The 18018-nt window shown below is 42.7% G+C and overlaps 1 protein-coding gene across 1 annotated transcript; it reads left to right on the top strand.

Moving 5' to 3' along the window:
• The first annotated feature begins 3967 nt into the window (after positions 1-3967).
• Positions 3968-14809, top strand: LOC100616973 (zinc finger protein ZFP2-like). Its single transcript, XM_056821277.1, has 5 exons — positions 3968-4148; positions 5816-5867; positions 8335-8461; positions 9881-9973; positions 12986-14809. Exons 2-5 carry the CDS (start codon positions 5835-5837, stop codon positions 14692-14694), a joined length of 1962 nt encoding a protein of 653 aa, XP_056677255.1. The 5' UTR covers positions 3968-4148; positions 5816-5834; the 3' UTR covers positions 14695-14809.
• The last annotated feature ends 3209 nt before the right edge of the window (positions 14810-18018 follow it).

Here is an 18018-nt window from a genome sequence, read left to right on the forward strand (position 1 = left end):
CCTCTGTAGTCCTCTATTTAAAGATCTTTTTCACTTGTGTCACCTCCCCTAAATTTCATGTCTACCAATCACAGAAGATGCTTTTCTCTAGGTCTGCCCACTCCTTAGTTCACACCTTCTTTGGTTAGATTATACCTTTTTAGGTTACTTAACATCTTTTTTTTTGGTTAGTTCACCTTTTGTAGTTACTTAGCACCTTTATGTAGTTAAGATGGGTAGATCTACTTAAAAAACTGAGTTATCACCTTTTGGGGATTAAAATGTAAAAATAGATTGTGGATTACAATTCAATCTTCCCAATAAAGGAAAAGCTAAGTGCCTTAATTATTACAATCAGGGGATTACAATTTAATCTTCACAATATTAGTTTTAATCTTTACATACATCAGCTATAATTCTCTGTTGAAGTGATTCTGGGCTTCAGGCAGAAGTCACTGTGAAGTGATGAGATCAGAAACTTTCAGCTATAACAGACCAAGAGGCTACAAAACCGATAGACTTAATGGACACACAAGTTTAATAACAATAATAAGAAAAACATTGATGCTTACAAAACACTTTATATATTATCTCATTTGATCCTCAAAAAACCCTGTGAAGGAGATAATATTATTGTTCCCATTTCATGAATGAGGAAGTAGTCATATAGTTAATAAGTGTTTGAGCAATATTTGAGCTGAGGTTTTCCTGATTCAAAGTCTAATATATTAACCATAATACTCACTGTAAGCACCATAATAACCTTGGACAATGCAGTCCAAAGCTGGCACAAATTAGGGTTCCGAGTAATCTCTTCTAGGTACTATCTCTGGCCATGAATTGCTTACAAGTCTTCTTCCCTGTCTATCCCAACTATCCCATTACAGTAATTTAGTAGTAGAGACATATAACAGAATAAAATATCAGAGGTGAAAAGTCTCTCCAAGATTATCAGATCTGGCCATTATTGAGGAGCAGAATCTCCCTTCACAAGGGTTCCTCCAAAACCTTTAATTTTACTAATCCTGACACCCCACCATGACACAAGTGACTGTCCTAGAGATGTGAGAAATCCTCAATGATTTGAGATATGTCAGGGACTTCAGAAGGCATTTAGCTAAATCCATATGTCAAAGAGAATTTGAGCATCCCATCCCCTAATAATCTCTGCCTCCAGTTAAAAATTCATTGGTGGACATGTCACCACCTCATGGAGTAATTCACTGAATTTTGAATCAGCTCTGTTAGGAAGTTTTCATTTCATACTGGAATCTACATCTCTGCCACCTCAGTCCATTTTTCTTTTTCAACCTTTCTATAGCCAATCTTCAAATATTTGGATATATTTTCAATTTCTACAGAAATATTTTCTTTTCCAGGATTAGCATTTCCTTCAATCAGTATACATATAATTTACAACCCCTCAACATGTTGGTCTTTCTCCAAGACTTCCCCTTCCATTCTTCCTTAACAGAAGAGACACTACAGTAGAAAGGCCACTGGAGATTCCTTTGGATTCAGCTTGTATCTGATTTGTATATTGTACCAACAAAACCCTTTGCAAAACTGCATTTGAGGCCCAACCAGACCTTGAGGAAGTTACTACTATGAGGATCAGAGCAGATAAGTGACTTGGTCATCATCAGTAGACTGTAGTTTTTTCTCTTTGATTCCCAAACCAGCATCTTTCCCATTAAAACACTTCATCCACCAACTGACTATAAAAGATAATTTTAGTGTTGTGACCTAAAGTATATTAATTATTGGTCACCATGGATATTCCAAATAAAAAAAAATACCCAAGTCAGCTGGAAATTTATGGTGATTTACTTAATATAGTGGAAATAAAATAAGAAGTAGGGAGAAGGAAAGGGTGTAGGATTTCTCCTGCCTGGCTTGTACCAAGGGGATGATTAGAGGTTTTAGGAAGGTAAGATTTTGGAGAGTAAAAGAGAAAGGAAACAGCTTGAACTCCAAGAGGGCTCAGCCAAGATCCCTGAACCTGAATTAGCTCAAGGGTAAACTCACCTCCAAAACCCAAATAGCTGCCACCAAACCAAGATGTCGGAACACTTAGCACGCTGCCAGCCAGAGCCGCCTCCCTGGAGAAAAGACCGAAGAGAGGAAGTGACATGCCTTATATAGACGGTTTTACATCACTTTCCTGTGTTTCATCTGTACCAGTGTTAGCTTAGCTTGACTTAGGACAGCTCAGGGGTCTATCTGCTGTTTCTGCACATGTCTGTTAAAGGCCATCTTCTTAGATACTTAATCCTTGAGTATGGGTGCAGACATTCCTGACCTTGTTAAACTAAGTTGGGTGGAGCAATGTAGAGTTCCCAAGACCTGATTCTGTTAGACCAAGTATCTCCATTGTTACAAATCAGGAAATGGCTAAATCAAATCTTCTAACTGTATGGTCTGAGTAGGGTGGAGTAGTTTTAAAATTCACATAACTGAGGAAGTAAATTAGACTGTTTCTTAAGGGCCAAATAGATGCAATAACCACTGTGCTAATAAGAAAAAAGGTATAGAAAGTTTAAAGCTAGGCATTGCTCTAAGAAAATTCACAGTCTAATGGGGAGAGATAACCTACAAAGAAATATATGCCCACACAGTATGAGCAAGATAAACCTGATGAATTGGAGCTTATCAAGAAGTACTAGAGAAGGTTTAATGGTTATAGGCTAGGGAAATATTTTTTGTAGAAGGTGCAATGTTAGCTGAGGTATGAAGGAAGCTTGAGAAGTCAAGAGGTAAAGATGAAAGGGAGAAATTCCAGGTATGGGGGACAGTCAGTGAAAATGTCTTGTCAGGAGCTGCAGTATTGAATGTGTAAAGGTTAAATTGTATTGGTTGATTGATTGAAATACATGGAAATTATAAATAGTAATGGTGGTCCCCATTTTGAAGTATTATTGCTCAAAGTCGAAATGACTTTTAATAGCATTTATCTACAGAAGAGTTGAAAAGAGTGAAAGTAGAGAAATGCAAAAGGTAGAGAAGATATTCACTTCTTCCTGTAACATGGGGAATGTCCCATTGGGAGAAATAACTCTCCTTATGGACTGTGTGAGAGACTAACTAGAGACAACAGATGTCATCATCACACAAGAATTATGTTATAGAGGAGTAAATGGGCACAACAGCCTAGTGTCTGATGAACTCAAAGATCTCACCTAGTGAGGAACAAACTCAACACTTTGACGGAATAGCTGTTGGGAAATGTGGAAAACAGCCTGGCATAAAGTAGTCTGAGACCATGATCTCACGATGTTTATGAAATAAAGCTCCTAGAAGGGGCATGACAGAGACAAAATGGAGGACATCTGAAATTAGAGGAGTAAGAAAGAAGAAAACTTCATGAACAAACAGAAACTAAAGTAGGTCACCCAAGGGAAAATGACAGTTTTTATTGTATCCAATTTTTAAAAGATTTTGCACAAAGAAAACCAATACAGTTAAAATTTGAGAAGATGCTGGGAAAGACTCCATAGTCAGTTTCTCTGACAGAAGTTTCATTTCTGAAATGTATACAGAACTGATTGAAGTATATAAGAAGGAAAACCAGTTTCAAAAGGACAAATCAAAGGACACAAATAACGATTGAAAAAACAAAATTCTAATTTAGGAACACCTAAAAGAAAAAAATGGAGCCCGGCCACGCCCACATTTCTTTTCTAGAAGCGCTGCGGAAGAAGAGAATGTCCCTCCGTCCCCCCTCCCCACTATTGTCTTCAGACCAAAAGGAGCTCGGAACTCCGGACGCCTGGTGCCCCGGGACCCTTTTCTTTCTTCCCGAAAGCCAGGAGACCGGAGCGCCCTAAACTGAGCAGCGCGAGCACAGGCACCACCAGCCCTGGGACCCACAGGGGTTGGGCGGGGGCGGGGGCGGGGGCGGGGGCTTGTGGGGCCCACTGTAAGTGCGGAAGAATGAAGGGGAGGGAGGCGAGGCTCGCCCGGTAGGCTCTGCGGGGTGGCTCTGGAGGAGGGGAGAGGAGGGCCAGCCCAGGGGACAAGGCGGGGCAATCTAGCCTCGGAATAGGTAGCGGAGAGGCCTCTGGGAAACCGGAAGTGAGTATTGTACTTGGTTCCTCCCCCCTCCGCCACTTCCAAAGTCTTTACTCCGCCGGCCCTGGAACTCCCTCTGCCCCGGGCCTGGAGCCTCGGTAATTATGAAGTGGTGGCGGGGGACAGCGGGAAAGGGTGGCCGGAGTGGGGAGGGGCCAGAGGGAGAGGAGCCTGGGGAAGGACGGGCGGCCGAGAGCGTGTCTGAGTTCGAATCCTCCCTTTTACGTGTCCCTCTGGGGCAGACACCTCCCGCCTTTGCCTCCTGGAGTACAATTCCTGGATCCCCCCAAAACCGGGACTTCTCCCCGCCCCCCACGTCCTAGGACTCTGCAGCTGAGCGGGGCCGGCTGGGACCAGCGCGGAGCAGAACGGGCAGCACAGGGGTGAATTTCCTGCTGGGTACTGTGTGCCCTTGGGACTGCTCTGGGTCGGCTGTCGCCTCAGGCTTCCTCTTCTGGAACTTCTTTACTCCCTGGAGGGTTTGAGGGGGAGGGGCAGTTCTGGACGCGGACCCAGGAGTCCTGCCTTCCAGCCTCAGGCCCCAGACCCCTGAGCTGCACTGTTTTCCCCCCTTCACCTGCCTGATTCCCTTGAGATGCTACAATCCCCCCCAGGAGCCAAAGCCCTTTCCTGGCTTAAACTGTGAGGTTTTTTTTCTTTCCTGAACTTTTGGGAAGGTGGCTGGTCTTCATTGACAGACGTAATTGGGGTTGGATTAAACTGATTGAGTTTGTTTTAATTGGGTTGCTGTTGGGCTGGTACTTTGTGGGATGGTTGTTATAAACGGTAGTTATAGGCAGTTATAGGATGACTAGTATAGACATAAGCAGATTTTCTTTTTCTACCTCTTGACTGTTAAGGGTAAAATTTAGGGTTGAGACTGAATATATGTTTTAGTGGTCACCAGGGATTTAAATTCTAAATCCCAGTGAAATAGTCAAGTCAGAATGGAATTTTATGGTGGTTTATTTACAATAGAAGGAAGAAATTAAGAACGAGGGAGAGAGAGGGAAAAGGGAAGATCTGCTCTGGCCTGCTCTGAGCCAGGGGAAGTTCAGAGGCCTCTGCCAAAGGGCCTTCCCAGAAGATTAAATCTAGCTTGGCCATGAGGCCTCCTCCAAGATGAGGGACCTCCAGAAAGGTCAAGGAAAAGGGGAGTCAGCCTTAACACTAACCATGTTGTCTAAAGGAAGCAGTATGAGGTCCCACGCTCCAGCTCTCCAAGCCAAGTTCCACCGCCAAAGATTCCTCTCATAGGAAGTGACATAAAATATAAAGGCAATTCTCACATGTCCCAATGGTGGCTTAAACTTGTCTTTGGACAGCCCAGGGGGTGAGTCAATTGTTTCTAATTTGTCACTTGCTAGCACACAAGGGTCATAGACCTTCCTCCCCCACACTTAATCCTTAAGTGTTGGTGTATACATTCCTGGTTGCTGAAATGCTAAAGAATAAGCAGGGTGGAGTAAATCTAAAATTCATATTCCTGTATTTCTCTCCTTTACTATTTTCATTTTACTATATTTTACCATCTATTTTAATGAAAATAAATTGTTTATTGTTAAAAGCTGCTAGAAGTTTTCCCCTGACTTAAAGGGATAATATGAATTTGCAACTACTATATTCTCATTAAAACTTGAATGATTAAAAGGTGTTTGCTTATTTTGTCAAAGCTCCTAATTTAATTGTTACAGAGATAAGAGTGGGAAAAGTTGGAGGAGCTTCATCAGATGGACTCACTGGGGCTCCTTTGCTGCCTTTACAGGGAGTCTGGAGTCCCAGGGATGGCCTTGGAGAGGGACAGACTCCCAACCCAGGTAAGTGCATTCCAGCCCCAGATAGGAACCCCATCAGCCAGGGAGGCCCTTCCCTGACTGATACAAGATGGGCTGGAAAGCTGCTCCCTCCTTCCTGCTGGGCCATTTCTGTCCCCACATTCCTCTACCTCGAATTTAGCTAAGCATTTGTGTCCTTGAAGTGCAAAGTAAAACACCTCTGAGGCACCCTCTCACACCTGTCAATTTGGCCATTGTGCCAGAAAAAGAACATGATTACTTCGGAGATGTGTGAAGGCTGGAACGGTCATGGGTGTTGTCATCCATTTATTGAGCATTTGGGGGGCCATATGGAATTTTGCCCAAAAGGCTTTCAAACTGTGCATACCCTTTATTCTAGGCATGGATCCCAGAAAGATCCACATGAGGGGAAAAGAACTCATTAATACAAAGATATTTATATAGCAGATCTTCTTGTGGTAGTTATTCACTTCTGCATTTCTGTTGCTTGGGGTGTTCATGAAGCAAATGATCTCTTCCCTTTGGGGGTCTCTTCCTAAAAATACTGCAGAATCCTCTTCATTAGTGAACATCTTCTGTTATGTCTGACATTGTGAAGCTCACATTTGCAGGAGTTGGGAGTGAAATGTAACCAAAAGGTAAACTGAGGCAGTTCCTCAAGGAAGATGGGCAGAGGAATGCTTCCTGTCACTAAAAGGGACCAGGGGCTTGCCTCTGTTAATGCCCCAAACCCTAAGCAGAAGAATAGATCTCTTTGATAGGTTTAGGGAGCACAGAACAAAGAACAGGCAGGGTAAGTGATGTCTGATATAGGATAGAGGATCACCAGTGGTTATAGAGCTGGGATAATCAGGGACACTGTGACTGACTGGAGTAATCAATAATAAGAGGCCAGCAATACCCCAGCCCTCCTCTCCACAGACTTAACAAGAGATTTTTGTGTGAGCCCAGTGCAAGGTCAGGGCTGTTAAAGGGAAATTAGTAGGAGCGAGAGCAACGCTACAAAGCAGGAGCAGGACATCCTACAAGGGAGAAGCAGAAGATGCCAGAACTCTGGAGAAGTGACAGGTGGTTTCTTCTTCTGGGAGAGACTGTTAAGCAGCCAGGAGGAGCCTCTGTCTAGTTTTTCTGGGGTGGACCTAGATATTCTCTCTCCTGTGGCTTTCCTTGTAATTCAGCCTATTCCTGATTGTTCCTGTTGCTGCTGAGAGTGATTTCCAACAGAGCTGCTCAAGACTCCAGAGGACAACTGTCAGTGAGACTTTCCTTTGAACCCTGTTCCTGCTACCTTCATTTACTTCCCACTTTATATATTAACTTAGAGGGTTTAATTTAATTCTTTGTAAAAGGTAGATTTATAGGTACAGAAGTGTTAGATAGTGTAAGGTAACAACTTGATTTTGGTTTTAGATGGATCATCCAAATTCCCTTCCCTTCTTTCCCTTATCTTAAAATAAACCATTATTTTAGTTATATTTACAATTATATGTTATGATTTCAGTATAGTTATTTCAGGGCCCCATCCCAGACATCTATGAGATGGGTTGGGGTGTAGAGAGACTAGACCTGACTCCCTTGGGCTTGCCTGAATATTCCAAGGTCAGTGAATGCCATGGAATGAGGCTAGAACAGTGATGAAGTGCCCAAGAGCTGGATTTTTTACTTCACCTATTACAGGCTGGCTGAATGTGGAATCAGGCACTTACCAGACAAAAGCAGTTATTGGTAAATAGTATCAATAAATAAATGATCCAAGGTCAGCTCAGACTTCTCCAAGGACAGGTCACCTGGGTGGTATCCTGAGTCCCTGAGCTCTCTGGAACACATTCTCTCCTTTCTCATGTCTTCCACTGTTAAAAGTAAAAATGGATCTGGGGATTTGTTACCAGATTATTGAGCATTTATTAATAAAGAGAGAGGTCTCCGCCTTTCTGGATTTCCTGGATTCAAGTTCCTCAGGCTGGACTTGCCAGAGATCAAGAGATCAGGGAAATTCAGAAAGAAAACCCCCAGCCCAGAGAGCCAGTTAGTTTCAGGGTGAGGTACAAAAGTCCCCTCTCCTTCCCTCTCCTGCCTTTTATGTTCCTCAGCTCCCCCCTCCATGGCTCTAGCCCTGGCATGTTGGTGACTCACACTGATGCTGGCTGTACTGGGACACAGCAATGATGCCCCAGACATGTGACTGAAACCTTCATCCCAGCACTGGGGCCCCTGGGATCCAGGCTGCACTGGAGGTCTCCTAGAGATTTCTGTTCACACATTAGGAACTCCTTGAATTCCTTATAGAGCCTCCTAGATCTGCTTTTCTCAAGCCTCCATTGGGCTCTTAAAGACTCAGCTTCTAGTGCTGGCTCTGACACTGACAAAGGGAGGGACTTTGGGCCCCTCCCTTCTCTGTGGGTCAGTTTCCTCCTGTAACTGACCAGAGGTGGGCTCTTCATTGTGATGTGACTTTCAGCCCTCTGTGCTCTGACTTGGGCTGCTCTAGGAGGCGGTCACGTTCAAGGATGTGTCTGTGGACTTCACACGGGAGGAGTGGTGCCTCTTGTCCCCTCCCCAGAAGGAGCTGTACAAGGAGGTGATGCTGGAAAATGCCCAGAACCTGCTCTCTGTGGGTAAGGAGCCCTCTCCCTGCTGCCCGAGTATGCCTTCTAAGGGAATATCATCCTCAGCAGCAGGCACAGTTGGGAACAGTTTTCAGGCATGAGGAAGGGACAAGGACTGGTATACTGAGTCCCAGAGCCAGGGCCCTCCTGCTGCCTGGTTCTCCTATAAAAGAATTTTGCATCATGTAATGGGACCTTGGGGGCTCCCTTTGGTACTCCTGAAGTCTGAGATCAAATGTGTATTGTAGAATCTCAGACTTGGAAGTAATCTCAGAGCTGATTCTGTCTCTTGTCTCCAGGACCCTGAATTAGGTCTCCCAAACCCATCTGAGAAAACTGTTCAGGAGGGTATTCCTCCTACCCTCTTCCCCTCTATTGGGGATCTTTTTCTCTTTAACCAGCATAAACTTGTAACTCACAGCTCCTTGGTGTCCCTAGTAGAGATGGTTTCTTCTTAGTTTTCCTTCCTATTGCCCTAAGCCTCCAGCAGAGCCAGTAAAGAAGGGAGGGAAGGGATGAAGAGCTTCTAATGACCTGCTCTTGCCTGGGGCTTTGCTGCTGGTTTTCTCTGTAATATTCTGGCACTTCTTCCTCACTTTCATCTTCCTAATTCAGTGACAAAATTATCCCTGTTTTACAGATGAGGAAATAGATTTAAGTGGCTTATTCTCAGGCACCCACATAGGAGCCATTTGTGGTGAAATATAAACTGAGGCTTTCCTGCCTCTTAATCCCAGGCCCTTGCCCTCTCCCCTTCTAGCTGCTTCTCATTTCCAGATAATGGAAAACTATGGACTCAGTCTAGCTTCCTCTAAAGAAAATGCCTCAGAACCAAACATCACGTTCCACATTGGTTTCCTGACATTCTTCCCCCTCCTTTTCCCAGCCTAAATGCTGTGGAAACTCCTCTAGGGCTCCTGTAGGCCCTGTTTGCCCACCTCTGTGATTATCAGAATGAAGCTGGGATATAGCATTGGGCCCAAGGAGGATTATTGAATTTCACAGGAAAGGAGGCAGAGCTCTGAGAGAGAAGAGTCCATGAGGTTCACAGAGGTGTCAGAGAGGGAGGAGAATGCAGGGTAATGGGACAGAAGCCAATACCTCAAGTTCCCTGTGTCTGGAGCTTCAGACTGACCCAGAACGCTGACCCTTGGATCTAGTTAGAAGTTTCTTCCAGAATGTACCAGAACAGGATGGGCGATTGGGAGGGGCTGTTGCTCATTCAAGGTCCCCCAGGAGGTTACCAGGCCCATCCTACCCTGAGCTATTGCATTACATTCACTGAGGGGCGGGGGAGGGCAGACTCCTGGAGGAACCCCATGGACAGATTCTCTTGAGTGAAGTCACTGGACTCTTCCAACTTTCCCTCAAGAGAACTTAGTGACCAGCTTCTCTCAATTCTCCACCCTGACTGTTCCCCATGCCTAGGGCTTCCAGCTCCCCCAGAAGAAGTGGTCTCTTATTTGGAACAGAGAGAAGCCCCATGGATGCTGGAGCAAGAAGGCCTGAGGAGCTGTCCAGGTGAGGGAGGACAAAAGACGTGGGAGAGCCAGGGTGACCAGAGGCTTCTGGGTGCTCTGGTGAAGCCAGTGCTAGATTTGGGGTCAGGAGGATCCAACATGGAATTCTTTTTCAGAGGTTTTAGCAAGGGCTCCCTTGGCAAGTCACTGAACCCTCAAGCATCAGTTTCCCCATCTGTAAGATGAGGCTGTTGGATTCCATTTCCTATCAGCTCCCTTCTGTGATCCTCTAAGAAGTCATCATTTCAGACTGAAAGGCTTGAAAGTCTCCTCCAGGAACCAGAAAGGCTGAGCTTATCCCCTCTGGGCTCTTTAGTATCCAGAAACATGTATGAGGGCTTGCTCTATGCCAGGTCCTGGGTTAAGTTATGGGGGACATAAAGTGCTGCAGTGGACATCCCCTGCCCTCCAGGAACTTGCCCTCTGTTAGAACAGATAGCAGCATGCTGATGGTTCTATAGAAACCCTCTAGATCCCAGCTCCAGGGAAGCTAATTATGAGAGGGAAATCTCTGCAGGGAAGGAGCACTGGAGAGGTCTAATGGGGGAGGTAGCTTGGGGCTTCAGGAGAGCCAGACTGAGGATCCTGGGGGGAAATATAGTAGAGAAAACAAGGGAGAAGAACCAGGATAACTCACTGTAAATGTCCATGTCTAGTACTTTAGCCATGAACCTGAGGATAGATGTTGGACAGTATCACGTGGGGAGGAAGACACCAAGTGAGTGTTTGGAGCACTGGGGAGAAAGGGTTTATTGTTAGTCAGAGGAAGAGAGTCCTTATCTCATTACTGTGTGAAAGGCAGATGCTGAAAGAACAATGGGAGTCCTGAAGGGAAGAATAGATGGGCTTAGATGAGGAATGGGATAGGCTTCTTTGCCATGGAAAGAGATTTTCTTTAGTTAAGAAAAGAATGGCCTTTTTCTCTGATCCTGAGGCCAGAGAGGAAAAAGATAACTGAGCTGGGTGAAATGTGGAGGATAAGAGAGCTCTGCAGAGAGGTCCATCTTTTGTTCCATAGAATATGAGGCCAAGTTCTCAACTCAGAATGTGAGGCAAGGGATGGGAGGAAGCCATGAGGTAGAGCTGAAGACCAGGAAAATATTTGGAAGGCTGCCTTGGTGGGTGGCAAAGGGAATCCATGAAGGAGAAGTCATAGGATTGCCTTGCCCTGTTGAGTATCCAGCTCAGGTCAGGCAACCTTAATATACAGTGCAGCCAGGCAGCTGGTTTCATGATTTTCCTTCTCTCCATTGACCTGTAGCCCATGAGCAGGAATGAAGACTGCTGTCTTCTTTGGAAGCAATTTAGTGAAATAAGCTTTCACTAAATCATCAGCCCAGGCCTTTTCCTGGTCTCTGGGGCCCAGTCTTTGTCCTGTTCTTGGACATTCAGGTGATCACAGCACCTAACTTTAGGGAGGTGAGAGCTAGAGAGAAACCTCTGGGATCTGCAGGATTGGTTCTACTCTATTTCCAACAGAGTTACTGTTGACTGCTGAGAAATATGGGGAAAAGAGGGGCAGAAACACAGCTGAGGCCAGAGCATGTATTTGCCTTCCAGGAGAAAGACCAGAATGCAAGGATCCTGGTTGAGTTTCAGCCTGACATAATCCCAGGGCCCAGTCAGTAAACATTTATTAAATGAGAAATATGTTCTAGGAACTAAGGTAAGCTCTGCACATACAAAGGAAGGATAACACCAGTCTGGGCTGTCCTGGAGCTCACAATCTAGAATACAGATATGAAGGTAGTTTAGAAAGAAGTAACAGATCCTTAATCTTACTCTCAGATGATCCAGGGAGAAATGAGTGTTGGGGAATGGAAATGCATTTTATTCAACAGGGAAATCAGGAACTAGAGGAGTGAAGAGAATGACAGTTTAAGGAGAAAAATAATCAAAGGAGGAAATAATCCCCATTCTAATGAGAAAAACAAGCACCATTTGCATATGGCCCCTAGTTTGTGTTATACACTTTATAAATATATACTCTTTTGATCCTCATAGGAACTCTGGCAGTCACTTGATATTATTATGTCCATGTTATATATAGTTGAAGAGCCTGAGACCAACAGAATTGCTGTGACTTGCCCATGGTTAAAAATCCTAGCCAGTTTCTCAGGTCAAATGAGAATACACCACCACCTATATTGGAATTTTTTAAAAAGTATCATGAAAATGCCTGTACCTATATGAGGTGAAAATAGGAAGAGAATTGTACGAGCTTTATTGTCCATTTCCTTACAAAAGGATCATGGACTCAACTTGGTATATGAGACATCTTTTTAAACATGGGCAATGCCATGTTCTAATTGTATTTAGTAGAAGGATTTTATTAAAAAGGCATTAAAAGAAAAGTAATGACTTCTCTCAAGGAGCAGGGAACTCAACAAAATCTTTTATATCTTGGTTAAATGCAAAAAACTGCTGAATTTCTTCATCTGATCTCAGATACTGGAACAAAAAAATAAGGTTGAAAGCAGTCATGAAGGGAATTACATAATGATTACAGAGGAGCTAGATGACGAAATAATAGGAATATTTAGTCTACATGCACTCAGTTGTGCCGTACCTGTGAGGAGAGAATAAAATGTCTAGACAATGCAAATGAAAGCAAAAAGATTGAAAGTGAATTGTCTAGTATTGTGGACAGAGCACACCCAGTCACAAGATTTGGTCTCAGCTGCCAGGATTTCAGATCAAGCCACTCATCCAGCCTTTCTGAGGTCATGGTCTGACTTAGGAATGTAATAAAGCTAGTCTGTCCCAAATCCCAAATTTCTTATGAAAAGCCAATGAGATCATACAGGAGGCTCTTTATTATTTAAATTGTTCTTTAGCTTTGAGGTAATGGCATTATCAAAGGATAGATTATGCCCATTTAAGGTGGAAGACTTTTTCTTAGCTGAGGTAATAGGATAAAAAGTGGTATATTTTTTGACAGTTGAGGATTGGAGATAGTTATATATGTGTATATGTCACTCTATATGTATGTTTTACTGATTGTTTCTTTTAGAAGGAGAGATTAGACTTGAAATGAAGGCAAATTCAACAGAGGTGAGCTATCCTGTGGAAGAAATGGACTTACAAAGATTCATGTGTAGCAATCCTGATAACTTTGCTTCTAAGGAATTCTGTGTTGCACGTCAAAATTCATCTCTTATTGAACATCAAAGAATTCACCCTGAAGAAAAGTCTAGTGAAAATAATCAGTGTAGAAATACTTTTATGCATAGATCCAGTCTTGCTAGACATGCCAGAATCCATACTAACAAGGAACGTTATGAATGGAAACAATATGGAAAGACATTCAGTCAGAGCTCCAGTATTGCTGGACATCAGAGAATGCACACTGGGGAGAATCCTCATGAATGCAAGCAGTGTGGAAAGATGTTCAGTCAATGCTCCAGTCTTGCTTTACATCAGAGAATGCATACTGGGGTTAAGCTTTATGAGTGCAAGCAATGTGGGAAGACATTCAATCAGAGCTCCCATCTTGTTGTACATCAGAGAATGCACACTGGGGAGAAACCTTATGAATGCCAGCAGTGTGGAAAGACATTCAGTCACAGCTCCAATCTTGCTGTACATCAGAGAATGCACACTGGGGAGAAACCTTATGAATGCCAGCAGTGTGGAAAGACATTTACTCGCACCTCCAGTCTTGCTGTACATCAGAGAATGCACACTGGGGAGAAACCGTATGAATGCAAGCAGTGTGGAAAGACATTCAATCAGAGCTCCAGTCTTGCTGTACATCAGAGAATGCACACTGGGGAGAAGCCTTATGAGTGCAAGCAATGTGGAAAGACATTCAGTAAGAGCTCAAGGCTTGCTGTGCATCAGAGAATGCACACTGGAGAAAAACCTTATGAATGCAAGCAGTGTGGAAAGACATTCAATCAGAGCTCCAATCTTGTTGTACATCAGAGAATGCACACTGGGGAGAAACCTTATGAATGCCAGCAGTGTGGAAAGACATTTACTCGCACCTCCAGTGTTGCTGTACATCAGAGGATGCACACTGGGGAGAAACCTTATGAATGCAAGCGGTGTGGAAAGACATTCAGTCACAGCTCCAATCTTGCAGTACATCAAAGAATGCACACTGGGGAGAAGCCTTATGAGTGCAAGCAATGTGGAAAGACATTCAATCAGAGCTCCAGTCTTGCTGTACATCAGAGAATGCACACTGGGGAGAAGCCTTATGAGTGCAAGCAATGTGGAAAGACATTCAATCAGAGCTCTAGTCTTGCTGTTCATCAGAGAATGCACTCTGGGGAGAAGCCTTATGAATGCAAGCAATGTGGAAAGGCATTTAGTATGAGCTCCCATCTTGTTGTACATCAGAGAATGCACACTGGGGAGAAACCTTATGAATGCAAGCAATGTGGAAAGATATTCAATCAGAGCTCCAGTCTTGCTGTACATCAGAGAATGCATACTGGGGAGAAACCTTATGAATGCCAGCAGTGTGGAAAGACATTTACTCGCACCTCCAGTCTTGCTGTACATCTAAGAATGCACACTGGGGACAAGCCTTATGAATGCCAGCAGTGTGGAAAGACTTTCAGTCAGAGCTCCAGTCTTGCTGTACATCAGAGAATGCACACTGGGGATAAACTTTATGAATGCCAGCAGTGTGGAAGGACATTCACAAGTACCTCCAGGCTTGCTGTGCATCAGAGAATGCATACTGGGGAGAAACCTTATGAGTGCAAGTAACATGGAAAGAGATTCAGTTGTTGCTTCAATCCTGCCATATATGAAAGCCACACTAGGGAAAAATCTCAAAAACAAAAGTTGTGTCAAAAAGTGATTAAATTCAGGTTCAGTCTTACTATGTTGTAGAGGAAATTTTCTCTCCTTTTTGGGGCAGCATTGTGGAATTAGAAATTTGTTATCCTAAATACTGATTCTTAACATCCCATTCATCCTGTTTTTATAAATTTGTTGCAGCCCTGCCTCTCACGCTTCTGAACCTGTCAGGGTAGCTGAGAACATGGGGATTTTTGAGTAGCTAGAAAAACTTAGTCACATGGTTCTATTTTAAAACTATAGTTGAAGTGTTGTGTATTAATTCAAATATCATGTGTTTTAAAATAATCAACAAGCAACATATGTATCAGGATACAGGCACTGAATTTAAGAGTACTTTTCTCAGATTTCAATATCTGTTGTTATAGAGCCTTATTTACTATTCAGAAAGGAATGAATTGACATAGCAATGGAGTCTGAAGAACTACAAATTCAACTCCACACTACCTTCCTTCCCCTCCCTAGTGTCATCATCCACCTATATTCCATAGGTCACATCTCAGGGATCTCCCATAGTGAGGTTGGGTTATGCACTGTGTATAGTATGGGCTTAACTAATTTTTTATGTGTTTTAGAGATTGGGCAGGCCCAAATGGCAAGGGGCTTTAGGGAGATGAATTTCAGGATACTGGTTAATTGAAAGGACCAGTGCACCCAGGAACAGTAGCTATTTGAGATAAGTAATGCACTGCCTTTCCATAGAGTGGGGCATCCTTTCAATTCTACTTCCTGTCTGTATTTTGGAGGAGTAACCTTCCTTGCCTTCCCCTCTAGTGGTAAAATGCCAGAGGCCATGTGTTTCCAGGGAGCTGCTTTCAGGCCATGTGGCTGGGGGCAAAAATAAGATTTAAGTGGCTACTATGCTTGAGAACCACATGAGGCTTGGGAAAAGGAAAGAGTAGACTACAGAGAAATAGGGCTAAAATTTGTTAATTTTGCCTTAGTAATCAACACTCTCGAATAACAAGAGATCAAGATGAACTCTTCCTCCAGTTTTCTGTAATGTTAAACTAGATAGGATCTTGTTGGAATATCTGGGTTGCTTCCCCCCAGGTGAAAGAAGGGTTAGAGTCTAATTGTGTCTGCTGTATGACATTTAAAGCCAATGGATACTTGTCACAATTTTTTCAGGTGTAGAAGTGTTTCAACCTTGGCTGAGATACTTAAAAAAAATTCATTACTGCCATTATTACAAAATGTGGCAGAGAAGTCTAGGGAAAAAATTCAACCTCTGTAATGTTCATGCTGGGTTTAAAAATGTCATCAAGAATCTAGATCATTATTTTGCCCAATTACATGGCAATAAAGATGCCAATCTAGGTGATATGGATGAATATTTACAAAAATATAAATTGCATAGATTAACAGAAGAAGAAATAGAATTCTTAAACAATCCCATATCAGAAAAAGAAATTGAACAGGATATCAAAGAACTCCCAAAGAAAAAATCCCGAGGGCCTAAGGGATTCACAAGTGAATTCTATCAAACATTCAAAGAACAGCTAATCCCAATTTTATACAAACGTATTTGACATAATAAGCAAAGAGGGAGTTCTACCAAATTCATTTTACGACACAAATGTAGTACTGATCCCAAAGCCAGGCAGGCCAAAAATGGAGAAAGAAAACTACAGACCAATCTCCTTAATGAACATAGATGCAAAAATCTTAAACAGGATACTAGCAAAAAGACTCCAGCAAGTGATGAGGAGGGTTATTCACTTTGATCAGGTGGGATTTATACCAGGAATGCAATGATGGTTCAATATCAGGTGTAACAAATTAATTTCTCTACTAAAAGTATTATATTTTTAGAGATTTATTAAAGATTATTAGAAATCAAGGATAAAGGAAATAAAAAATAAGAAAGTACGTGCCTAGGGCACATAGCCCATTCACAGCCACCTACATCTTGCCTGTGTGTGCTTAGAAGGGGACGCAGAGAAACCAAGTACGTGGTACAGTCAGTTTAAATACCCATTTTGTTCTCAGCCCAGGTGGGGATCTCAGGTGAGATTATAGGGCATTCTGGGAAGTGCCAAGGACTTCTGGGGATTGATGTCTGGGGTTCAAATCTCCGTTTTTATGCAGGAAAACCGTCCACATAATTGACCACATCAACAAGAAAACCAACAAAAATCACATAATTATCTCAATAGACACAGAAAAATCCTTTGACAAAATACAACACACATTTCTATTGAAAACACTAGAAAGTATAGGAATAGAAGGGTCTTTCCTAAAAATAATAAACAATATCTAAAACCATCAGCCAACATCATCTGCAGTGGGGATAAACTAGATTCATTCCCAATAAGATCAGGAGTGAAACAAGGATGCCCATTATCACCTCTATTGTTTAATATTGTACTAGAAACACTAGCAGTAGCAATTAGAGAAGAAAAAGAAATTGAAGGCATTAAAATTGGCAAGGAGGAGACCAAGTTATCACTCTGCAGATGACATGATGGTCTACTTAAAGAATCCTAGAGATTCAACCAAAAAGCTAATTGAAATAATCAACAACTTTAGCAAAGTTTCAGGATACAAAATAAACCCACATAAGTCATCAGCTTTTCTATATATCTCCAACACAGCTCAGCAGCAAGAACTAGAAAGAAATTCCATTCAAAATTACCTTAGACAATATAAAATACTTAGGAATCTATCTCCCAAGACAAACACAGGAACTATATGAACACAACTACAAAACACTCTCCACACAACTAAAACTAGACTTGAACAATTGGAAAAACATTAACTGCTCATGGGTAGGATGAGCCAATATAATAAAAATGACCATCCTACCGAAACTCATCTATCTATTTAGTGCCATACCCATGGAACTTCCAAAAAATTTTTTTACTGAATTAGAAAAAACCATAACAATGTTGATTTGGAAGAACAAAAGATCAAGGCTAGCCAGGGAAATAATGGGGAAAAAAATACAAAGGAAGGTGGCCTTGCAGTCCCAGATCTCAAACTATACTATAAAGAAGGGGTCATCAAAACAATTTGGTACTGGCTTAGAGACAGAAAGGAGGATTAGTGGAAGAGACTTGGGGTTAGTGACCTCAGCAAGACAGTCTATGACAAGCCCAAAGATCTCAGCTTTTAGGATACCACTATTTGATAAAAACTGCTGGGAAAATTTGAAGACAGTGTGGGAGATATTGGACTTGGATCAGTACCTCACACCTTAAACCAAGATAAACTCAGAATGGTGAATGA

This window comes from Monodelphis domestica, chromosome 3 (assembly GCF_027887165.1).
Source record: "Monodelphis domestica isolate mMonDom1 chromosome 3, mMonDom1.pri, whole genome shotgun sequence".
NCBI lineage: Eukaryota > Metazoa > Chordata > Mammalia > Didelphimorphia > Didelphidae > Monodelphis > Monodelphis domestica.